Source organism: Salvelinus sp. IW2-2015, linkage group LG31 (genome assembly GCF_002910315.2).
Source record: "Salvelinus sp. IW2-2015 linkage group LG31, ASM291031v2, whole genome shotgun sequence".
NCBI lineage: Eukaryota > Metazoa > Chordata > Actinopteri > Salmoniformes > Salmonidae > Salvelinus > Salvelinus sp. IW2-2015.
The window spans coordinates 31,540,844-31,566,406 of NC_036870.1; the positions used below are offsets into that span (position 1 = coordinate 31,540,844).

The 25,563-nt window shown below is 43.3% G+C and overlaps 1 protein-coding gene and 2 long non-coding RNA genes across 4 annotated transcripts; all 3 read left to right on the forward strand.

Moving 5' to 3' along the window:
* Positions 1-6,894: 6,894 nt before the first annotated feature.
* Positions 6,895-15,315, forward strand: LOC111956070 (cyclin-dependent kinase 5 activator 1-like). The gene is made up of 2 exons (XM_023976490.3): positions 6,895-7,080; positions 11,030-15,315. Exon 2 carries the CDS (start codon positions 11,200-11,202, stop codon positions 12,184-12,186), a length of 987 nt encoding a protein of 328 aa, XP_023832258.1. The 5' UTR covers positions 6,895-7,080; positions 11,030-11,199; the 3' UTR covers positions 12,187-15,315.
* Positions 15,316-17,409: 2,094 nt separating this feature from the next.
* Positions 17,410-19,322, forward strand: LOC111956054 (uncharacterized). Of its 2 annotated transcripts, none has more exons than XR_002876190.2 (3): positions 17,410-17,597; positions 17,904-17,981; positions 18,023-19,322. It is a non-coding gene; the product is annotated as an uncharacterized lncRNA (long non-coding RNA). The 2 variants fall into 2 exon arrangements; XR_002876191.2 differs by having other exon boundaries at positions 17,410-17,583.
* Positions 19,323-21,717: 2,395 nt separating this feature from the next.
* On the forward strand, positions 21,718-22,333 carry LOC139023379 (uncharacterized). The gene is made up of 3 exons (XR_011474512.1): positions 21,718-21,774; positions 21,820-21,871; positions 22,152-22,333. It is a non-coding gene; the product is annotated as an uncharacterized lncRNA (long non-coding RNA).
* Positions 22,334-25,563: the final 3,230 nt, after the last annotated feature.

Consider the following 25,563-nt stretch of genomic DNA (forward strand, 5'->3'; position numbering starts at 1 on the left):
CGGTGTTGATGTGCCTCTTTAGCGGCCCACAGACAGACCTGACTAACGGTTGAAGCAGATGAGAGCAATGTGGTGGGAATGACAGGATAATTATGCCATTTTCTTTGGCATAATTGAGTCCATCAATGGACAGATGAGACTCTTGGTTTTGTCCAAAAGGATTCAACAGGTCTTCTCCTTTGAGCACTTTGTATGCTCAACGAAATGTTTCAGGAAGTCAACAAAGTGCACATCTTTCATCCACCCAGAGGCATTTGCCACTCCTTTGCTGCCAGGTGGCCCGTTGATCAGGAAATGACCGCGGAAGTTGACACAGGGGAATATAAAATATGGAGGTTTACTATTCCCTGTGACTGAGACAGCACAGGCCAGTGTGACGAGGGTTCCCCTTTCAGCGGAGGTCAGTGACCCTACTTATTTGAATCCACGTCTGCCCACCACTGTGTCATGTTTCCGTACAGTGGTCACCCCAGTTTCATCGACATTCCATATGTCTCCTGGTCCAAATTGATATCTCTGTAGCACTTCTGCTACATTGTCGTAGAAAGCATTAACATTTTCTCTGTTGAAGCTACTTGCCCTGATGAGGCTAGTTGCCTCTGGCTTTCTCAGCGACGGCGTTGGGTGCCGCTTTAAGAAGCCTGCAAACTACTCCGAGTTGGCCTTTTCTTTTTCTGCCCACATTGACGCAAACTTCAGCTGGTGTGCCACAGCAAACTGGTAGGCAAGTCTTCTGACCTCACTTGGCGACAGACCAAAATAAATGTCAGCTGACCTAGTAGTACACTGAACAAGCTGCATCTCCAAATCAGTGGAAAAAACCTGCCTTGGTTTTGTATAGCCAACCATTGTTGTTGGCATGGCTGTCTGACTTTCAATTTCTTCTCTGGTAACCTTTTGACAATCTTTATTTAACTAGGCAAGTCAGTTAAGAACAAATTCTTATTTTCAATGACAGCCTAGGAACAGTGCCTTGTTCAGGGGCGGAATGACAGATTTTTATCTTGTCGGCTCAGGGATTTGATTCTTGCAACCTTTCGGTTACTAGTCCAACGCTCTAACCACTAGGCTACCTGCAGCCCCAATAACGAGTCAGAGTACTGTCATTTATGTCAAAATCCTTCGCTGTACTACTGATTGATTTGTTCTGCAACTTCACCTGCCTCACTGCCATTAACATTATGCCAGGTGGTATGCTGCCATTCTCTGTCTTTCTTTTATCATTTCTAACCATCTTTCTTTCCTTCCCCTCTTTCCTTCCTTCCTTCCTTTCATCTTTCCTTCAAAAACAGATTTCCTCATTGCAATTACATATTCATTACAGGCGTATTACGCCCACCTCCCTGTCTACTATCCTTGTAGCCACAATGCAATTCATAACACCATGCTAAATTCATGACACTGTATGAAGTAGTGTGTGTGTGTGTCTGTGGATATACTGTCTCATACAGTAGGCATGTAGTGTGTTGTAGACACACACATACACACACACACACACACACACACACACACACACACACACACACACACACACACATGCCAGAGCCTGTCTTGTGTAGTCCAGGGATATGTCTGCTGCTCTAAACTACACGTGTATATAATAATCCATTTACAGTAACATTTAATACTATTATCAGAGCTGATTACACGATATCACAATGTTTTTTTGTTCTATGTGTCTATGTATACTGGGGCAAGTTGTCACTAGGTGACGCCTTGCCCCAAGGTCATTGAGACAACTTGCCCCAAACTGACATGTGTGCTAATGTTGGCTAAAAGGTTAGCTCAAGATAGGACTGCAGCTAAAGTATCAAAATACACGTTATTGTCTCCTCTACTCAGAGCAAAATTATCATTTTGAGCATTCATACCTAACAAAGTTTTATTGCATAAAATGTAAAGTGACAATTTTTTACTTTTGAAGGGGAAAAATAAGAACCTTGTGCTCACCTCAGATTAGAGTGTCCTTGACCACATGTGAACAGGAAGTTGACCATAGAACATGTAGTCACACAAAGTAGCTATTTGATTTTTGAGATAGCGCCTCTAGTGTTGGAGGTATGAACAGTTTGACAACTTACCCGTGTGACAACTTACCTCGCTCTCCCCTGGGCTACTCAAGACTGTCGATAAAGGGTTTGGCTCGTGAGACCGCTTAGAAAAAAATCTTAATCACTGAAGCTTTGTTATTAAAAGATCAAGTTGGAGAGGAGCAAAACAGTGAGCTGGCGTTCCCTTTTTAATCTATGTATTGTAGGCAGGCCTACATTATTGTAGCCATGCTTTGGATGTGCGTAAAACCCTCTCCATGATGTAGGCTACATGTGTCCATGCCCATCATGAAACGAGAGATGAGAACCTTGGTGAATACTGGAGAACCTCGTTTTTAGAAGCCATTTAAATGACACATATGGAATCATGTAGTAACCAAAGAAGTGTTAAATAAATATATTTTATATTTGAGATTCTTCAAAGTAGCCACCCTTGATGACAGCTTTGCACACTCTTGGCATTCTCTCAACCAGCTTCATGAGGTTGTCACCTGGAATGCATTTCAATTAACAGGTGTGCCTTGTTAAAAGTTAATTTGTGGAATTTCTTTCCTTCGTAATGCGTTTGAGCCAATCAGTTGTGTTGTGACAAGGTAGGGGTGGTATACAGAAGATACAGAGCCCTATTTGGTAAAAGACCAAGTCCATATTATGGCAAGAACAGCTCAAATAAGCAAAGAGAAACGAAAGTCCATCATTACTTTAAGACATGAAGGTCAGTCAATCCAGAAAAATTCAAGAACTTTGAACGTTTCTTCAAGTGCGGTCGCAAAAACCATCAAACACTATGATGAAACTGGCTCTCATGAGGACCGCCACTGGAAAGGAAGACCCAGAGTTACCTCTGCTTCAGAGGATAAGTTCATTAAATGCTTCACAGGTTCAAGTAACAGACATCTTAACATGAAATATTCAGAGGAGACTGCGTGAATCAGGCCTCCATGGTCAAATTGCTGCAAAGAAACCACTACTAAAGGACACCAATAATAAGAAGAGACTTGCTTGGGCCCAAAAACACAAACAATGGCCATTAGACCGGTGGAAATCTGTCCTTTGGTCTGATGAGTCCAAATTTGAGATTTTGGTTCCATCCGTCGTGTCTTGTGAACGCGAGTAGGTGAACAGATGATCTCTGCATGTGTGGTTCCCACCGTGAAGCATGGAGGAGGAGGTGTGATGGTGTGGGGGTGTTTTGCTGGTGACACTGTCTATGATTTATTTAGAATTCAAGGCACACTTAATCAGCATGGCTACCACAGCATTCTGCAGCGATACGCCATCTCATCTGGTTAGCGCTTAGTGGGACTGTAATTTGTTTTTTAACAGGACAATGACCCCAAACACACTTCTAGGCTGTGTAAGGGCTATTTGACCAAGAAGGCAAGTAATGGAGTGCTGCATCAGATGAACTAGCCTCCACAAACACCCAACCTCAACCCAATTGAGATGGTTTGGGATGAGTGGAAGGAAAGGCAACCAACAAGTGCTCAGCATATGTAACCCGTTTCAGGAAACTAGGCATATGTTTCAGGTCACTACTTCACAGAAGAGACGTTTGAACGTAAACCTTTTTGTTGTTGATCAAAATGCATTTTTGGGGGGCAGAGATGCCTTTTCGAACATGTGAACTTTCATGTGCCTTAATAACAAACATGTATGCCATCTGTAAATACAAATGAAATTATTAAATTACGAGCCTAGTTGGTTGAGCCACAGAAAAAGAGAGCAACCTTCCCGCTAGCCATGATTGGCTGAGATAATGAGTGGGCTGGACATACCGAGAGATGAGTTAGGATTGAATTGAGTCTACAATATAGCACGCTTCTGTCTATTTGAGCTGGTCAGTATGTCTAGGTAATCCTGCTAACGCGGCTTTATTTATTTTTTATTGCGTAGTAAAACTGCATAAGTGTTCTCAACTTTCTGGAGGACCGAGTTCAGGAGATGGAGAAAACACCTGTCTCTGGATTACATCTTCAAACTAAGGGTAACCATGGCATCCGACAGGAGACACGTCCATCCGTGATGTATACGGGTACGATAGTCTAGCTTGCTACATTTTCAGATATTACACGTTTCTAATTTTGACAGAAAGTGGTTTCATTTCAAGTTAAAGTGTACTGTTAGCTAGCTAACGTTAGCTGGCTGGCTCGCTAGCTAACGTTACGTGTATGATCTTATTATTCATATCAAAGAGCCTTATGCTTGGCTAATTATAGCCTAATGTTAGCTAGCTAACATTGAACCTGGTTGGTTAGCTACCTGCAGATTCATGCAGGGTAGTAACGTCATGAGTTGGGATTATGGTTCATTGTTTAGCTAGCTCGCTACATGTCTTGACAAAAGACTCCACTATACAAGTATCCACTTCAATAGAATGTCACTGCAACAACTGTTGATTAGACGTACTAGCTGGTAAATTCACTCTGGCTATCAACTCCTATTAAAGAGGTAAAATGGTCTAGCTAAATACATTTTCAGATATTACACATCATGAGTTAGAATGATGGATAATTGTTTAGCTAGCTAGCTACATGTCTTAACAAAAGACTCCACTATGCAGTTACCATTCAAGATGCATTCGATTTCAGTGCACTCTCGTCTGAGTGTGCCAGAGCGCAGAATAACTGATGAATTTACAAATGCTCAACACCTGTTGAATGTGGCCGGTGTTAGTAAACGTCGGCAAAAAAGCGTAATTCAATTGTTGCCAGCAGCACAGTTACAGTCAACAACGCTCTGGATAACATGAAAACTACCTAACCAGCTCTGGATGACATGAAAACTACCTAACCAGCTCTGGATGACATGAAAACTACCTAACCAGCTCTGCTAGGGCAAGTAAAATGGTCAGAGTTCGGGTGGGGGTTAAAGCTTATGAGGGTGTGAACAATGCTTAATGGGTGTAGACAAAGAAGAGCTCTCCAGTAGGTATCAAAACAACATTCAAAGGCCATTTTCTCAAAAGTGAGGTTACAAGTATACTACCGTTCACAAGTTTGGGGTCACTTAGAAATATCATTTTTTTAAAGAAAAGCACATTTGTTGTCCATTAAAATAACATCAAATTGATCAGAAATACAATGTAGACATTGTTAATGTTGTAAATGACTATTGTAGCTGGAAACGGCTGATTTTTTATGGAATAGCTACATAGGCGTACAGAGGCCCATTATCAGTAACCGYCTCAGTATTCTAAAAGCATTCTTGGCATATAGACAAGGTAGAATTACAACACTCCCCATGCCAAATAATGTTCCTTTTTGACAGTTTAAATTAGCCTACAAATTGCCAGATCCTTATTGCCATGTACTCTACTGTAGCTAGAGTACAAGGTTCAGATTTGCACTAAACAATTTCATGTCAGAAATATAATGTAGAAAATCTGGCTTATGATAAGCCTCATATACATTATCTACTGGTATCCTTTTAAATTGAGAACATATAGCTATCTCATCAATATGCAAATGATGTGTGAGTTTAGGACATAGAATGCAACATATAATTAATGAAAATATAATTTCAAAATGTACAAATAATCTAACTTGTTTTTAAATGTTAGACATCTTAATAAAGAGGTAAACAATGGGTGATCAAAAAAAGTCCACACCAGAAGTGGCCAACCTTGMTCCACTCCCTRATCTACTGGCTGAGCAGACTTCTATTCCAGCCCAGCAATAATACACATTATTATCAAGTCATTAGGTTTGATACGTTGAATCAGTTGTGTTATAACTGATCTGGAACAGAAGTCTGCATACCCAACATACCTCCAGGAGAAGGATTGGCCTGCTACAGTTGTAATAAGTTTGCAGCCTACATTGTGTGTGACTTTTAACTGGATTGTTGTGAACAACAATCGCTAACATAAGTACATCCCAAAAAAATGTGCCAGCAGTCTCTTGGGACATTCACTGGGACCTCTTCATCTGCAGACAGGCTTTCACAGCTACCCATATCTGAGGACAGACATCACAAAGAAACAGGCATCATCATATTACAACTAGACAGCCCTGGCTAATATCTCTCTGTCTGTCATCATAGTTTTCCTCGCTAGGGACTCAAACGGGAGAATATTTTCATAATGTCCTCCCACAACCTGCCCTATCTAACTAGTACACCTTCTCCTTTTTCCCGACAGCTGCATAACACCCTTTCACCCTCTTCATTTGCTGTTATCTACAAATGCATTTGGTGCATGAGTTTTTAATTTACAATGATAAATAGGCCTACATCAAGATAACAAGCTAATATGAAGTCAACCAGCTGATKATATTTCACTTAGCTATAGTATGTAAAGTTGGCAAGCTATTTAGCCGACACAGTGGCCTGTTGTAGCCAGCCAGCTGGCTAATATCTTTTTTTTTGTTACATTTTCTAAATGTATTTACTTACTTACTTGAATAGGTTCACGCCTACACCCACGCCCACAAAGCGGCCAATATTTTGGAGCGAAGAGAAGAGTTGTCAAACGGAGGCACCACTTCTAATCGAAACGTACGGTTACCGATATGAGGGAGTGACACAGATTATCTTTCCGCCGGTATTCTGTCTGCTTTCGAAGGACTTTGTATTTACGTAAAGTTCTGGATAGGCTTTTCTGCACACAAGGATGGAATCGATTGAAAGGACAGTGTGGTCAGATATCCAAGTGAAAGTTTGCGTTGTCATCCCTTTGAGATGGAGACTCGACTGACAGAAGAATTCCTASTCTATAAACGGAGCAGCCTTTTGGATTTAGTCTGCAGCAGCTATTACGCGGCGCTGGACACCTGCACCCGACGTGGCCGAGACGGACGGCTTCTACGCGGCTACCCTGAGAATAACAAAGCGCTCAGAAGCGCTTCTTGAACTGAATCAATAATTCCGGCACTCATGTGAACAGTTGTCAATGTTACCTCCCCACAGGCAGTCCAGTTATWGCGCTTTGTTGTGCAGTTCTGTAAATCGCGGACTGCAGATAGGCGATAATGGACAACGGGTTGATACTGCCATCGGACATCCGATGATATAGCCATACATAGGCTAGGTGAGCATATCTGTTCTGTTTGCATTGTTTGTTTGTTTGTCTTTTGGAGAAAAAAATATGACCTGTTTTGGTTTCGAAATTGTATTTATTTCTCATTGATAATTATTTACAATTGTTATTATGTCAAATGGATTTTCATTGATTGTGTTTGTCAGAGAGCTTGTGTTTTTATCGGCATTTWAAAAAATCTTGTTAAAGTGCGCTCTGGCAATGTAGCCTGCCCTAGAATATCATTGTGCATGGAAATCGACTATTTATTTCCTTAGCGCACTGCAGTAGGCTACAACAATGTGTTGAAATGATTCAACTATTATAGCTGCGCGGATATTCTATTTGGGTCAGTCTGGTGACTTTAGTGGAGACTGGCGCATGAGGAACGGTCCTCACACTAGGGAATTGTCTGGATTAGCTCTGGTCCCGGGCGTCCAGGGTGTTCGTAGAGGATAGTAGAAGAACGCGCACTAACGCCCTGGACCAGAGATACAGTGCCTTCAGAAAGTATTCAAACCCCATGACTTTTTCAACATTTTGCTGCCTGAATTTAACATTTTTGTCACTTGTTTTTGTCACCTACACCCCATAATGTCAAAGTGGAATTGTTTTTCAACATTTTTACAAATGAATGTCTTGAGTCAGTAAGTATTCAACCCCTTTGTTATGGCAACGCCTAAATAAGTTCAGGAGTAAAAATGTGCTKAACAAGTCACAAAATAAAATGCATGGACTCATTCTGTGTGTGCAATAATTGTGTTTAACATKATTTTTGAATGACTACCTAATTCATCTCTGTACCCCACACATTTWTWTTTWTWTTWTTTTTATTTAACCTTTATTTAACTAGGCAAGACAGTTTAAGAACAAATTCTKATTTACAATGACGGCCTACCCCGGCCTAACCCTAACCCGGACGACGCTGGGCCAATTATGCGCCGCCCTATGGAACTCCCAATCACGGCCGGTTGTGATACAGCCTGGAATCAAACCAGGGTCTGTAGTGATGTCTCTAGCACTGAGATGCAGTGCCTTAGACCCCTGCACCACTCAGGAGCCATACAATTATCTGTACGGTCCCTCGGTCAAGCAGTGAATTCCAAACACATATTAAACCCCAGGGAGGGAGRTTTTCCAATGCCTCTCAAAGAAACCGCTCAGGGAATTCACCATGMGGCCAGTGGCGACTTTAAAGTGGACCTGACAGCATGAAATGTTATTAAAATCTGTTCATATGTTTAAGGAAGAATATGACACTTAAAAAAAAAAAAGTCTGACAAGCTAGCACTAAGATATGGTAATGTTTGGGAGTGATGTACAGTACGGCATTTTTGAAAATTAATAGACACTGCAGTAAATAAAACCTGAAAAACAGCTGTCTCGTCCAGGACCAGAGAGAGTCTATGCAGACCGGTGCGCCATAGCCAATCATAGCTACAGTAGGTCGTTATGCAAATAAGCCATTTGCCACACAGGCCTGCCATCATCCACTTTGAACTGGCAGTACCAACAGCGCAACTTTAGATCATTAGAATTAACGCAGTTGCCAAAAAGACACAAAATGCACCTGAATGGATTTCTGCAAATATGTAAATACCACGGGAGTCTTCTTCCATTTGGGAACTTAACAGTCCTTTTGATCAAACAACCATGAAAAGGTAGGCTATCGCTCCCTATGTTATGCACATCAACAACAACAAGACCAACAACTAATGCCAGAGTGAGATAAGCTCAAATCTAACGAGAAAACATTAGACAAACCCTCTTCAACTTTTTCAGCTAGTTGGCCATCAGAATTGCTCTGATAAACGATGGGGTATAGTAGTAGCCTGCTTGTCCTTCTGTAGCCCGCCTGCCAATTCRTGCATTTCCCAACCCACCCACATTTTGACAACTGAATGGGAACTTGCCTACCTGCCCTCCCATTTGATTGATGCCAAATACATTTGATTGACAACTAAGGSTGCGTTCGTAAATTGCCTCGTGCCCGAGGAGTAGGGATGATGCTCACAACAGCAGTCAAGCACCCAAGCTAACTGGCTAAAGTTGGCTAGCTTGCCATCTTCTTCCAGACACAAATGAGAGAACACATCCCTCTGACCATTTTACTCTCCCTAGCAGAGCTGGTTAGGCTGTTTACATGTTATCTAGAGCGTTAGTGACGAACAATTACATTTTTTGCCAACGTTTACTGACACCGGTCATAGTCAGCGGATCTTGCAGGATTGTAAATCTATCAGTTATTCTGCACTCTCTGGCACACTCAGATGAGAGTGATTTGACGGCTGTATTGGTCCACTAATGCAGGACCAATAAAGGCCCAGTGCACTACTTTTGTGAAAAAATATTTTTTATATAAATATTTTTTGACTATGATTTTTCAGGGATTGYGGCAGCACCCCAGCACCCCTCCTTCCCGCCACTATGATGAGGGGAAAAAGTTGGTCACCCATCAACTCCTCCAATGACATGACATCCCCCAGCACCTAGCTAGCTAGGTAGCTAGCTAACGTTAGGCTCTGTGTTTTTAGCTTGCTAAATAAATAGCTACATAAATAGGTACGCAAGCCTATTAGCTACATTATGACTGACTTGTGATCACTTCCCTTGCTAGTTTGATTGTATTGACATTCTCAACCTTAGTTTGCATTCGTCCGTTTTTGTCCAAAATATTGAGTCATTGAAACTGAAATATTGCATCCCGAATGGAGGCAGCAAACAATGTACCAGAGCAGCTGTGATTTACAACCTGATAGCAATATKTTTTGGACTACCAAGAAATATATTTGTGAATTATATTAATCATCTATTCTGCCAACATGGAATTTTGAGTCAAATAGMATCTATTTTTAAAACCGCTTCTAACCATGTGTATGTGACCAATAACATTTGWTATGAGGATTTTGATTTGATAAAGTTGATTTTGTAGCATAAACTGCAAATGTGATTTTTTTTGCCTGATATTATGGTTGTCTGTTGGTTTCATATCTGCAAAGTAGTTAAAATGCTCTCAATTCCACTTTAAAACAGTTTGAGTTTAACGGYTGTGATAGGAGAAAACTGAGAATGGATCAACAACGTTGCAGTTCCTCCACAATTCAAATCCAACACAACTCATCACTGAGTACAACTCTTCATGTTTTAAAGCATGCATCATGTTATGGGCATGCTTGTCATCAGCAAGGACTAGGGAGTTCTTTATGATAACAAGAAATAGAATAGAGCTAAGCGCAGGCAAAATCTTAGGAGGAATACCTGGTTCAAACACTGGTAGATAAATTCACCTTTCACCAGAACAATAACCTAAAACACAATACCCCATATACACTGGAGTTGCTTACCAAGATGACTTTGAATGTTTCTGAGTGGCTAAGTTACAGTTTTGACTTAAATCGGCTTGAAAATMTATGGCAAGACTTGAAAATGGMTGTCTAGCAATGAGCCACAACCAAATTGACAGAGTATGAAGGATTTAAAAAATAATAATGTGCAAATATTGTACAATCCAGGTATGAAAGCTCTTAGAGACTTACCCAAAAATACTYAAACCTGTAATCGCATCCAAAAGTGATTCTAAAATGTATTGACATAGGGGTGAGAATACTTGTAAATTAGATATTTCTGTATTTTATTTTCACTTTGTCATTATGGGGTATTGTGTGTGTATATGGGTGAGAGAAAAAAATCTTTGTAATCCATTTTGAATTCAGGCTGTAACACAACAAAATGTGGAATAAGTCAAGGGGTATGAATACTTTCTGAAGGCMCTGTATGTATTGATATGCTTGTGCAAATAGCAGTCTGGTGGGAYGCAGGTGCACAGCGCTGCTTGACAGGACATTAGCGAATGTAAATGTTTGAGAGAAAAATATACAAATGTATTATTTTCAAAGTTTAAGTAGGCTATTTGCTTTTTTTATTCACAACATCATAAATGTTTGCTGTTCTTGTGTTGCAGATAATGGCAATGCCATCATGGGCATATGAATAGTGTCAGCATCAACTGGAAACCGTTTGTCTCTAAATTCAACTAAACTTAAAGAGTTAAACAGGAGAGAACTGTGCCTCCATCTCACCCCTGTCCAAATCTGACCTCACAAAGCCAGTATAATAGATCACTGAATCACCATGGGTGCAGTACTGTCACTGTCCCCTGCATCCAGGAAGAACAGCTACTACAACACRCGCCCCGGTTCGCTCAACCACTACCCGAACCTGAGCAGCCGATCGCTCAACACTCAGAAAGACCACACCGGCGGCCTGAAACGGGGCCAGTCAATCTTCCTCCCGGCGCTCACCTGGAAACGCCTGGTTGCCACCACCAAGAAACGAGGGGGTTCTAAGAAATGTTCTGGGGGTCCTGGGTTGCTAGGAGACACCCTCAACAACAACAACATTTACCAGAAGGACCCGGTGTTGCATCTCAACCAGGAGAATGTCAAGAAGTCTCTATCCTGTGCCAACCTGTCCAGCTACAACAGGCCAGCGGGACTAGGCCTGGGGATAGGCTTTGGCCAGGGACACTGCGGCTATGAGATGGGCATTAAGCCCCAGCAGCTACCYTCTGTCAAAAAAGTGCCCCATCAAGGAACGGGCGCTTCGTCCCCCAAGCGCGTCATCATCCAGGCKTCCACTAGTGAACTTCTCCGCTGCCTGGGTGAGTTCCTGTGTGGCCGCTGCTATCGGCTGAAACACCTCTCCCCGGCGGACCCAGTGCAGTGGGTGAGGGCGGTGGACCGSTCTCTACTCCTCCAGGGCTGGCAGGATCAGGCCTTCGTGACGCCAGCCAACGTTGTGTTTGTCTACATGCTGTGTCGAAATGTGGTGGATGGGGACCTGGTGTCGTCGGAGCACGAGCTTCAGGCCACGCTGCTCACCTGCCTCTACCTGTCCTACTCCTACATGGGMAATGAGATCTCCTACCCACTGAAACCTTTCCTGGTGGAGGCTGGCAAAGAGGCGTTTTGGGACCGATGCCTTGCCATYATCGACGCCACTAGCACCAAGATGCTACGCATCAACGCTGATCCCCACTTCTTCACCCACGTGTTTGCCGAGCTTAAGAGTGAGGGGGGCTGCGGCCCACAGGACTACAGCCGAGTGCTGGACCGGTGAGAGGAGGTGTAGAGGGGTACAACCCCCCCCAATCCCCATCCCCCCCTTCCCCTATCTGCCAAACATTTCCCCCTCCTGTCCCCTACATCCAAGCATGTAACACAGGGGGGAAGAAACCAACTGGCCTATCATGACTGTGGTCTGTATGGTCACTGACACGGTTGGATCATTCCATCAGCTGCTTGTCATGCCCCCCCCCCCCCATTATCTTATGGCAGGGGATTTAAAATCTTACCTTATGAGGTCCGGAGACTGCTGGTTTTCTGTTCTACCTGATAATTAATTGTACCCACCTGGTGTCCCAGCTGTAAACCAGTCCCTAATTAGAGGGGGGCTTCGAGGTCCAGAGTTGAGTTGCAAGGTGTTATGGTATATCACAAGTAGAGGTCGACCGATTATGATTTTTCAGCGCCGATACCGATACCGATACCGATTATTGGAGGACCAAAAAAAGCCGATACCGATTAATCGGACAATTTTTATTTATTTATTTGTAATAATGAGAATTACAACAATACTGAATTAACACTTTTATTTTAATATAATACATCAATAAAATCTATTTGGCCTCAAATAAATAATGATACATGTTCAATTTGGTTTAAATAATGCAAAAACAAAGTGCTGGAGAAGAAAGTAAAAGTGCAATATGTGCCATGTAAAAAAGCTCATGTTTAAAGTTCCTTGCTCAGAACATGAAAACATATGAAAGCTGGTGGTTCCTTTTAACATGAGTCTTCAATATTCCCAGGTATGAAGTTTTAGGTTGTAGTTATTATAGGAATTATAGAACTATTTCTCTATACCATTTGTATTTCATATACCTTTGACTATTGGATGTTCTTATAGGCACTTTAGTATTGCCAGTGTAACAGTATAGCTTCCGTCCCTCTCCTCGCCCCAGGAACACATCGACAACAGCCACCYTCGAAGCAGCGTTACCCATGCAGAGCAAGGCAAACAACTACTTCAAGGTCTCAGAGCGAGTGACGTTACCGATTGAAACGCTATTAGCGCGCACCCCGCTAACTAGCTAGCCATTTCACATCGGTTACACCAGCCTAATCTCGGGAGTTGATAGGCTTGAAGTCATAAACAGCGCAATGCTTGAAGCACAGCGAAGAGCTGCTGGCAAACGCACGAAAGTGCTGTTTGAATGAATGCTTACGAGCCTGCTGCTGCCTACCACCGCTCAGTGAGACTGCTCTATCAAATATCAAATCATAGACTTAATTATAACATAATAACACACAGAAATACGAGCCTTAGGTCATTAATATGGTCAAATCCGGAAACTATCATTTAGAAAATAAAACGTTTATTCTTTCAGTGAAATACGTAACCGTTCCTTCTGTATTTTATCTAACGGGTGGCATCCCTAAGTCTAAATATTGCTGTTACATTGCACAACCTTTAATGTTACGCAATAATTACGTAAAATTCTGGCAAATTAGTTCGCAACGAGCCAGGCGGCCCAAACTGTTGCATATACCCTGACTCTGCGTGCAATGAACGCAAGAGAAGTGACACAATTTCCCTAATTTAATATTGCCTGCTAACATGAATTTCTTTTAATTAACTAAATATGCAGGTTTAAAAAAATATACTTCTGTGTATTGATTTTACGAAAGGCATTGATGTTTATGGTTAGGTACATTCGTGCAACGATTGTGCTTTTTTCGCAAATGCGCTTTTGTTAAATCATCCCCCGTTTGGCAAAGTTGGCTGTCTTTGTTAGGAAGAAAGTCTTCACACAGTTTGCAACGAGCCAGGCGGTCCAAACTGCTGCATATACCCTGACTCTGTTGCACAGAACGCAAGAAAAGTGACACAATTTCCCTATTTAAAAGAAATTCATGTTAGCAGGCAAAATTAACTAAATATGCAGGTTTAAATATATTTACTTGTGTATTGATTTTAAGAAAGGCGTTGATGTTTATGGTTAGGTACACATTGGTGCAAMGACAGTGCTTTTTTCGCGAATGCGCTTGTTAAATCACCCGTTTGGCGAAGTAGGCTGTGATTCAATGATAAATTAACAGGCACCGCATCGATTATACTCAACGCAGGACAAGCTAGATAAACTAGTAATATCATCAACCATGTGTAGTTAACTAGTGATTATGTGAAGAGTGATTGTTTTTATAAGATACGTTTAATGCTATCTAGCACCTTACCTTGGCTCCTTGCTGCACTCRCATARCAGGTAGTCAGCCTGCCACGCAGTCTCCTCATGGAATGCAATGTAATCGGCCATGATCGGTGTCCAAAAATGGCGATTACCGATTGTTATGAAAACTTGAAATTGGCCCTAATTAATCGGCCTTTCCGATGAATCGGTCGACCTCTAATCACAAGACCCTACTTTATCCTACTATGAGCCATCCATATTACAACAGGGGGGGAACTGTTCCCCCTAAGACACGATTAGAATTCGACATGTGTCATCAATGGGGCTGATGTCTTCTGTTGTGTTTTCAACACAAACCCTTCTATGTTACGGAAGACTCAACTGATTTTACTTGAATGACCTTTTAGCTCACCTGTCCTTGGTGACCCCACTCTCACCTCTTGAGTCTCAGTGAGCTGGAGGAACAGAAATAGAAATCCTCCCCTGTCCCCCCTCTCCCTCTCTCCCCCCTCCCCTGTCTCCCCTCTCACTCCTCCCTCTCCCCCCTCTCTAACCCCCTCCCCTCTCCCCCCACAGCCAAGACTCCCTATCTGAATGTGATCGTTACATTTGTTTACATGGGTCAGTTTTTAGTGTCAGATCTAGAAGAAAATGCATCATCACAACCACATGCAGGTCAGGGGTCAGAGGTTATAAAAAGTGATTGGTTGGGTCATTAACAACCCAGGGATGGTATTTTATCAACAGCGTGTAACCTAGAAGATCATGGACATCATTACTTTTAAATAGATGACTTGATGTAAGAACCAACAGACTCAAATATTTCCTAAATAGTGCACTATTTTTGACCAGAGGCCATAGGTCAAAAGTAGGGCACTACATAAGGATTACAGTTTCATTTGGAATGCCTGAAGAGTGCAGGGCCATTTGTCTCTAACTCTCAGCTATCATTTCATCTAAGGGGTCTCCTGGTGGAAGCAAAGTATGCCCTTATTGTGTGTGTGGTGTGTGTGCGGTGTGTGTGTGTTGTGTGTGTGTGTGTGTGTGTGTGTGTGTGTGTGTTGTGCAGTGGGCGTCAGTGAGGTCATCAGCTGTTTAACCCCGTCAGTCCTTTGTTCCCTGGCTGTGCCTGTCATCAGGGCACCTGCCTGCTGCTGCTTTGGTATTAACGAGATTACCTTTCCTACTTCGTTCCTCCCTTCTTCCTCTAGCCCCACCCCCGCCATCCACCTCTGTCCCCCTCTCCTCCCTTCTTCCTCCAGCCCCACCCCCGCCATCCACCTCTGTCCCCCTCTCCTCCCTTCTTCCTCCAGCCCCACCCCCTCTATCCACCTCTGTCCCCTCTCCTCCCTTCTTCCTCTAGCCCCACCCCCTCCATCCACCTCTGTCCCCCTCTCCTCCCTTCTTCCTCTAGCCCCACCCCCTCCATCCACCTCTGCCCCCTCTCCTCCCTTCGTCCTCCAGCCCCACCCCCTCCATCCACCTCTGTCTCCCTCTCCTCCCTTCGTCCTCCAGCCCCACCCCCTCCATCCACCTCTGTCCCCCTCTCCTCCCTTCTTCCTCCAGCCCCACCCCCTCCATCCACCTCTGTCCCCTCTCCTCCCTTCTTCCTCCAGCCCCTCCATCCACCTCTGTCCCCTCTCCTCCCTTCGTCCTCCAGCCCCACCCCCTTCATCCATCTCGCACAACAGAAGCAGACAGACAGCAGACAGCAACAGACAGCAGACAGACAGCAGACAGACAGACAGACAGACAGACAGACAGACAGACAGACAGACAGACAGACAGACAGACAGACAGACAGACAGACACAGACAGACAGAGACAGACAGACAGACAGACAGACAGACAGACAGACAGACAGACAGACAGAGACACACAAACAAGTCCTCGCTGGCATGAATCAGCTTCTAGGGACCCTGGCATGAAGCAGCTTCTAGGACCCCTGGCAGTGTCTCAAATAGTAAATCTATAATGTTTATAGTGCATTAGTTTTTATTACCAGGGCATTTAGGGCAGTACTACACTATATAGGGAATAGGGTCCATTTGGGACACAACCAATAGGCTTGTTGTTACCTCTTTGCAACATGATTTGTGTGTGTGTGTGTGTGTTGTGTGTGTTGTGTGTGTGTGTGTGTGTGTGTGTGTGTGTGTGTGTGTGTGTGTGTGTGTGTGTGTGTGTGTGTGTGTGTGTGTGTGTGTGTGTGTGTGTGTGTGTGTGTGTGTGTGTGTGTGTGTGTGTGTTCTGGTTCACACATTTGAATCTAAATTGTGTGCTAATGTGTTTGTGTGTGCCAGTCAGGACTAGACCAGAAGACAGAGGGTTGTGTTTTCGCTGTCTACAAGCTGTGCACATACACATCTATTTATCTTGGTGTTCTGTCTGTAGGCGATAGGGATTAGGTTGTATACTATACTGTCTGTAGGGGTTATATTCTATACTGTCTGTAGGGTGATAGGGATTAGGTTGTATACTATGCTGTCTGTAGGGGTGATAGGGATGAGTGTATACTATACTGTCTGTAGGGGTGATAGGGATTAGGTTGTATTCTATACTGTTCTGTAGGGGTGATAGGGATTAGGTTGTATACGTATAATGTCTGTAGGGCGATAGGGATGAGGTTGTATACTATATACTGTCTGTAGGGGTGATAGAGATTAGGTTGTATTCTATACTGTCTGTAGGGGTGATAGGGATTAGGTTGTATACTATACTGTCTGTAGGGTGATAGGGATTAGGTTGTATTCTATACTGTCTGTAGGGGTTATATTCTATACTGTCTGTAGGGGCGATAGGATTAGGTTGTATTCTAACTGTCTGTAGGGTTATATTCTATACTGTCTGTAGGGTGATAGGGATTAGGTTGTATACTATACTGTCTGTAGGGGTGATAGAGATTAGGTTGTATTCTATACTGTCTGTAGGGGTGATAGGGATTAGGTTGTATACTATACTGTCTGTAGGGGTGATAGGATTAGGTATGATTCTATACTGTGCTGTAGGGGTGATAGGGATTAGGTTGTATACTATACTGTCTGTAGGGGTGATAGAGTTTAGGTTGATTCTATACTGTCTGTAGGAGGTGATAGGGATTAGGTTGATTCTATACTGTCTGTAGGGGTTATATTCTATACTGTCTGTAGGGGCGATAGGGATTAGGTTGTATACTATAATGTCTGTAGGGGTGATAGAGATTAGGTTGTATTCTATACTGTTCGTTAGGGGTGATAGGGATTAGGTTGTATACTATACTGTCTGTAGGGGTGATAGAGATTAGGTTTATTCTATACTGGTCATGTAGGGTGATAGGGATAGGGTTGATTATACTATACTGTCGTAGGGGTGATAGGGACTTAGGTTGTATTCATACTGTCTGTAGGCGGTGATAGGGATAGGTTGTATTAACTATACTGTCTGTTGGGCGTGATAGAGATTAAGGTTGTCTATCTGTCTGTAGGGGTGATAGGGATTAGGTGTCTAATTACTGTCTGTAGGGTGATAGGGATTAGGTTGTATTCTATACTGTCATGTAGGGGTATAGGATTAGGTGTAACTATAATGTCTGTAGGGGTGAAGGGATTAGGTTGTATTCTATACTGTCTGTAGGGGTGATAGGGATTAGGTTGTATTCTATACTGTCTGTAGGGGTGATAGGGATTAGGTTGTATACTAACTGATTCTGTGGGGGGTGATAAGGATTAGGTTGTATACTATACTGTCTGTAGGGGCGATAGGGATTAGATGTGGGTCATAGTATTGGAAGAGTTTTGCTTCCACCAGGAGACTTCTAGTTAAATCCTGTACTCCTAATGGTTTATTATTGCATCTTTCAGAGAAACCGTAAAATGATGTTTCATGACTGCGTATGACCTTAGAGCCATATCCCCATCCGTCCCGTACAGTTTACAGCTATGGGACTACCCTGTTGTCCATGACAACCACAAGCTCCCTGAATGGCGGTAGTTCATGGAGTTATAGAGTTATAGAGTTGAGACACAGAGGCCCTGTAGACGCTTCAGTTTAATTCTGTTATGTCGTTATAATGTGATTGCCACCTTGACCCTGTCCACCCTCACYTTAAGAAGATCACCCCTTATCTCATTTTCCTCCACCAACCCAAACAAATCCTTGAGCTGGATCATATCACTGTTCCTCCAATCTTATTCCTAAACGGGACCTTTCACTCTGTTTTCAACCAATCATATCATACTACTCAACAGAAACTGTGACTATCTGTCCAATCAAACACCTCATTAGAACCCTGGAACTCGGTTGAACTCCTTCACTACAAATGGACTTAATATGGAGCCTCAACCAGGAAGAAAACAGGAGACTTGGACCCTACGCCCTATTCTATGAATGACATGAATGGGAAATGGAATTCAAGTAGAGACTATTGTACCTTCCAGAATAGTTGAGCTGGGGCAGACCTTAGTTTGGCCAAATGTGAGCTTTGGTTTTGGGGAATATGAGGCGAAGGCAGTCTATGTCACCATTGCTCTGTGAGTTGTGATGAACTTGTTAAATCAGTGTGTTTTTGCTGCTACAGTATGTATGGACACACCTATAACAGTCTGTCTAAAGTGTAGACTTAAAGTTATAGTTCAAATGACAACATGACATATTGGGTTTGAACTATCCCTTTTTAACGGAAGAAACAAATTGTGTCRGTGTAAATATGTTGCTGTGTGACCCAATGAACCGAGGACAGGAAAACGTTTTTAAAAACCCACACGTCGTGTCTAGCTACAGTGGTGGTGTGCATGCCAGATAGATAGACTAGGTGCTCTATTCAATCAGAACAGCTTCAGCCAACATCTGCATAGCGGTTGTTTTGACGGCGGAACTGCGTTAGGGCTGTCAAATACACAAATGGCTCCCGGCATTATACCTAAAGAGGACATTGCCATTGTTTGCACGGAGTCGCATTAACAGATATCCACACGTGGCCTTGTTAGAACACGGAAATGTGAGATGTAATCTACACCTCCATTAGGATGATAGATGTTAATCTACTCCTCCATTAGGATGATAGAATGTAATCTACACCTCCATTAGGATGATAGAGTAATCTACTCCTCCATTAGGATGAAATGTAATCTACACCTCCATTAGGATGATAATGAATCTATCCTCCATTAGGATGATAGATGTAATCTACACCTCCATTAGATGATAGATGTAATCTACACCTCCATTAGGGATGATAGATGTGAATCTACTCCTCCATTAGATGATAGATGTAAAATCTACTCCTCCATTAGGATGATAGATGTAATCTACACCTCCATTAGGATGACAGATGTAATCTACTCCTCCATTAGGATGATAGATGTAATCTACTCCTCCATTAGGATGATGGATGTAATCTACACCTCCATTAGGATGATAGAAACCTTTATTATTTACATTTGATTTATTTAACCTTTATTTAACTAGGCCAAACCAGGACAACGCTGGGTCAATTGTGCGCCACCCTATGTGACTCCCAATCACGGCCAGTTGTGATACAGCCTGGAATCGAACCAGGGTCTGTAGTGACACCTCTAGCACTGAGATGCAATGCCTTAGACTGCTGCGCCACTCTGGCTAATTATTTCTATATAGCCTACACTTTTCTCGTTCTGAAATTCTAAAGTGAGTGGGGCTGATGTGGCTTTGCAAGTGCAGCTGCTTACCGATTTGACAGCTCCAACGCAGTTCCACCTCCAACACCTGCTATGCGAGTGTCTGCTGTCGCCGGGCAACGCTTTGATCTGATCAAATCTAAGCTTCATTTTGTTTTGATCAGCACAACGTTGATGTGTTTTCTATTGCATTTTATTTCCTTAACTTAAATCAGTTCATCCCTAGTCGCCGGGAGAAGATCTGATGTCAAACACTATTAGTTTGTAACTATGTCATGAGGATTGTTATAATTATAACTGCAACTTTAAAGTATTATTGTCGTTGTGGATGTTATCTTACTGAATGACAGAGAATCTACAGTACCGGTACTCTCATTTTGTTTTGATGAACCTTTCTCTTTAACATCCTGAAGCGTGTTAAATCATGTGAGGAAATGATGACGTATTATGTCACATGTTTCCACCACCGCTTCCAGACACAGCTATTGACACCACACCGTCTCAACATGGTAGATGTGATAAAAGTTCTGCTATAATTGGTGTCATTGTGATGGTTAGTTGGGTCAGGAGGGAGGATGATGAGTTAAAGAGGCTGGGTAAGTATCCTAAATGGCACCCTATTCCCTATATAGTGCACTACTTTTGACCATGGCACTATGGGGAATAGGGTGCCATTTGGGATACATCCCTAGCCTTCTATAGGAAGGAATTGTCTGAAATTCGTGCCTGTCTCACTTCCTTTGATGAGGATCTTGTGAAACAGGGGCTGGGTAAATCTTCCTCTGAGGATCTTGTGAAACAGGGGCCGGGTAAATCTTCCTCTGAGGATCTTGTGAAACGGGGCTGGGTAAATCTTCCTCTAGAGATCTTGTGAAACAGGGCCGGGTAAATCTTCTCTGAGGATCTTTGTGAAACAGGGGCTGGGTAAATCTTCCTCTGAGGATCTTGTGCAAACAGGGGCCTGGGTAAATCTTCCTCTGAGGATCTTGTGAAACAGGGGTGGGTAATCTTCCTCTGAGGATTCTTGTGAAACAGGGGCTGGGATAAATCTTTTCACGCAACCATCACAGAGACAAAAGCACGGCATGTTGTAAAGGCTGCCGTGTGTAAATTAAATGATGAATCAATGGTGAAGCCTCATCAATGGGCTCCCCGGAGTGGTGCAGTGGTCTAGGCACTGCATCTCAGTGCAAGAAGGCATCACTACAGTCCCTGGTTCGAAATCCAGGCTGAATCACATCCGGTCGTGATTGCGTAGTCCCATAGGGCCACGCAAAATTGGCCCCAGCGTTTCCGGGGTTTGACCGGGCAGCCTGTCATTGTAAATAAGAATTTGTTGTTAACTGACTTGTCTAGTTAAATTAAGAAAAATTAACAATGGGATTAATGGTGAAGCTCATCAATGCAACAATGTGATTAATGGTGGCACAAAGGAAGTCATTTTGAGATCGGATTAGTCACAGGCAGTCCCGAACAAGCAGCTCCGGTCTCACCCTCCAGTGACTGTACGTGTTAACCAGCAGCACTGCATCTTATCGACGTCTCAGATCATTTCCAAAGGCTGCATTATACCTCGGTTTGATAATCTATGAAAGGAAAATAGTCTAGAACAAAACCTAAACAAAAAGGACTTGTCTGAATGATCAGTACATTGAGTTAGAGACCCATGTGTTGCAAACCCTCTCACAGACCTGTAATCCTTCAGTTCTCACAGACATGTAATTCTCAGTCTCTCGCAGACCTGAATCTTCAGTCTCCACAGACCTGTATCCTTCAGTCTCTCACAGACTGTAATCTTCAGTCTCTCGCAGACCTGTAATCCTTCAAGTCCCTCTTCGCAGACCTGAAACTCAGTCACAACCTTAATCTCAGTCTCTCACAGACCTGTAATCCTTCAGTCTCTCACAGACCTGTAATCCTTCCAGTCTCTCACAACCGCTGTAACCTTCAGTCTCTCGCGCTCTGTAATCCTTTCATCCCCCACAGACCTGTAAATCTTCAGTTTCTCACAGACCTCGTAATCCTTCAAGTCTCTTTCCAACAGAACTGTAATCCTTCAATCTCTCACAGACCTGTATTCCCCTTTCAGTCCCTCTCACAGGACCGCTGTATCCCCCCTTCAGTCCTCCCTCACAGACCTGTAATCCTTCAGTCTCTCACAGACCTGTAACCTTAGCATCTGCACAGACCTTGGAATCCTTCAGTCTCTCACGGTCCCCGATGCAGCCCTTACCCAGGTTTCCATGGTTACCTACCCGATGGGCACTGACAATGGCATTGGAAGAAAACTAAAATGAAGTGAGCCCAGAGTGACTTTTGTAAAGCCACCGCATGTATTTCTAATACTGGTTGTGGGAAATCTTCAACATAATGAAAACTATGGAACTTGTTTTGTCCATGTGTTAAGAATGCAATTTTTAACTTTCCTTTTTTCCATTACGATGATGATGATGATGATTATTTAATAAAGTATGAGGTGATATACCTATCCTGTTATGGTAACATTATTTTACATGGCTTAGAAGCTTTATACTGTAATACCCTCTCTCTGACTGACACACAACACAACACACAACACACACACACAGACAACACACAGACACAGACACAAACACCACACACACACACACACACACACACACACACACACACACACACACACACACACACACACACACACAACAGCACACACACACACACACCACACACAGCAGTCTATCCATTGCACATACCACCCTCGTTTGCATCTGCAACGAGACTTAAAACCCACACACCACCAATATGTCTGCCAGCACAACTGATATATGACTGCTGACCTGTACTGGACAGTCCCAGTAAACCTTCCAGATGACCAACATGATATACTCTGACTGTCTGAGCCCGAGTACCTGGCCTGGCCATATAGATAAATACCTCTGACTGTCTGAGCCAGTACCGACCAACATGATATACTCTGACTGTCTGGCGCCAGTACCCGCCGTCGGCCGATCATGATATACTCTGACTGTCTGAGCCCAGTGACGGCCAACATGATATACTCTGGACTGTCTGCAGCCCAGTACTGGCTGGCCATCATGATATACTCTGACTGTCTGAGCCCAGTACCGACCAACATGATATACTCTGACTGTCTGAGCCCAGTACAGGCCTGGCCAACATGATATACTCTGACTGTCTGAGCCCAGTACCGGCCAACATGATATACTCTGACTGTCTGGGCCCAGTACCGGCCTGGCCAACATGATATACTCTGACTGTCTGAGCCCAGTACCAGCCAACATGATATACTCTGACTGTCTGAGCCCAGTACCGGCTGTCGTGATCAACAGTAAATCCAGGGGAAACATCAAATAGCTTAATGCATGGTCACACACAATAATCGTGGCGGTGCAGATGGCCCTTTGGCTTTCAGTGAGGGGCTGATCTGTGCTCTCTATTGGAGCATGCCTCTGGGTGGCAGGTAGCCTAGTGGTTAACAGGTAGCCTAGCGGTTAACCGGTAGCCTAGCGGTTAACAGGTAGCTTAGCGGTTAACAGGTAGCCTAGCGGTTAACAGGTAGCCTAGCGGTTAACAGGTAGCCTAGCGGTTAGAGCATTGGGCCAGTAACTGAAAGGTTGCTGGTTCAAATGACTGAGCTGACAAGGTGAAAAAGAAGTCGATGTGCCCTTGAGCAAGGCACTTAACCCTAATTTGCTCCACTACTAATGCTGACACTGTAAAACAACACATTTCACTACACCTATCCGTATGTGACAATAACATATTTTTTGTAGTCAATCAACGCCCACTGGTGTGATCCACAGGAGGTACTGGTCTCTCTCCACAGGTAGGTCGGACTGGATGAAATGCTGGGTGTCTAAGTACTGAAGAAAAATAAGATCCCTCTTGATCTGGTTAGGAAGTGTGTTGTAGTGTGTTATGTTAGCACCACTCAGCTGTACTAGTCTGGGGACTTTCCAGAATGTGTGTGATGTGTGTGTACATTATTTTCCCTTTGGTACTTGAACTATTTGCACATCGTTACAACACTGTATATAGACATAATATGACATTTGAAATGTCTCTATTATTTTGGAAATTGTGAGAGTGTAATATTTACTGTTCACTTTTTATTGTTTATCCAATCCACTTGCTTTGGCAGTGTAAACATATGTTTCCCATGCAGAGAGAGAGAGAGAGAGAGACAGAGACAGAGACACAGAGAGAGACAGAGACGGAGACGGAGACAGAGAGAGAGTTCAGCTACATAGAAGTGAACAGAACAGCAGGTCGTATGTAGTTTGAGTATAAGCTACTGCAGCACTGGTCACTGGTCTGGCAGCCTGAGGCCACCTCAGGGCAGCGGCTGTCACCTTGAATCATGGTGACACATAGAGTACCCCTGTAGAGGGACAGGACTGGACAGCCTCACACACACACACACAATGTGCCCCTGTGGTCTTCCTGCGGGCTACCTTCACCCTATGATATTTGTTTTTTGTGCAGTACATTCCTAATGCCTCTTTGAGAGCCTCTACTGCTGTTGCCTGTCTTATCAGTCCTCTGGGATCCTAACAGCATCTCATAGTAGCATATCATAGCAGTTTCTAATAGTAGCATCTCATAGTAGCTTCTAATTTATTTATTTTTTCACCTTTATTTAACCAGGTAGGCTAGTTGAGAACAAGTTCTCATTTACAACTGCGACCTGGCCAAGATAAAGCATAGCAGTGTGAACAGACAACAACACAGAGTTACACATGGAGTAAACAATAAACAAGTCAATAACACAGTAGGGGAAAAAATKAGTCTATATACATTGTGTGCAAAAGGCATGAGGAGGTAGGCAATAAATAGACCATAGGAGCGAATAATTACAATTTAGCAGATTAACAYTGGAGTGATAAATCATCAGATTATCATGTGCAAGTAGAGATACTGGTGTGCAAAAGAGCAGAAAAGTAAATAAATAAAAACATTAAGGGGATGAGGTAGGTAAATTGGGTGGGCTGTTTACAGATGGACCATGTACAGCTGCAGCAATCGGTTAGCTGCTCAGATAGCAGATGTTTAAAGTTGGTGAGGGAAATAAAAGTCTCCAACTTCAGCGATTTTTGCAATTCGTTCCAGTCRCAGGCAGCAGAGAACTGGAAGGAAAGGTGGCCAAATGAGGTGTTGGCTTTTGGGATGATCAGTGAGATATACCTGCTGGAGCGCGTGCTACGGGTGGGTGTTGTTATTGTGACCAGTGAACTGAGATAAAGCGGAGCTTTACCTAGCATAGACTTATAGATGACCTGGAGCCAGTGGGTCTGGCGACGAATATGTAGCGAGGGCCAGCCGACTAGAGCTTACAGGTCGCAGTGGTGGGTGGTATAAGGTGTTTTAGTAACCAAACGGATGGCACTATGATAAACTGCATCTAGTTTGCTGAGTAGAGTATTGGAAGCTATTTTGTAGATGACATCGCCGAAGTCGAGGATCGGTAGGATAGTCAGTTTTACTAGGGTAAGTTTGGCGGCGTGAGTGAAGGAGGCTTTGTTGTGAAATAGACGGCCGATTCTTGATTTGATTTTGGATTGGAGATGTTTAATATGAGTCTGGAAGGAAATTTTACAGTCTAGCCAGACACCTAGG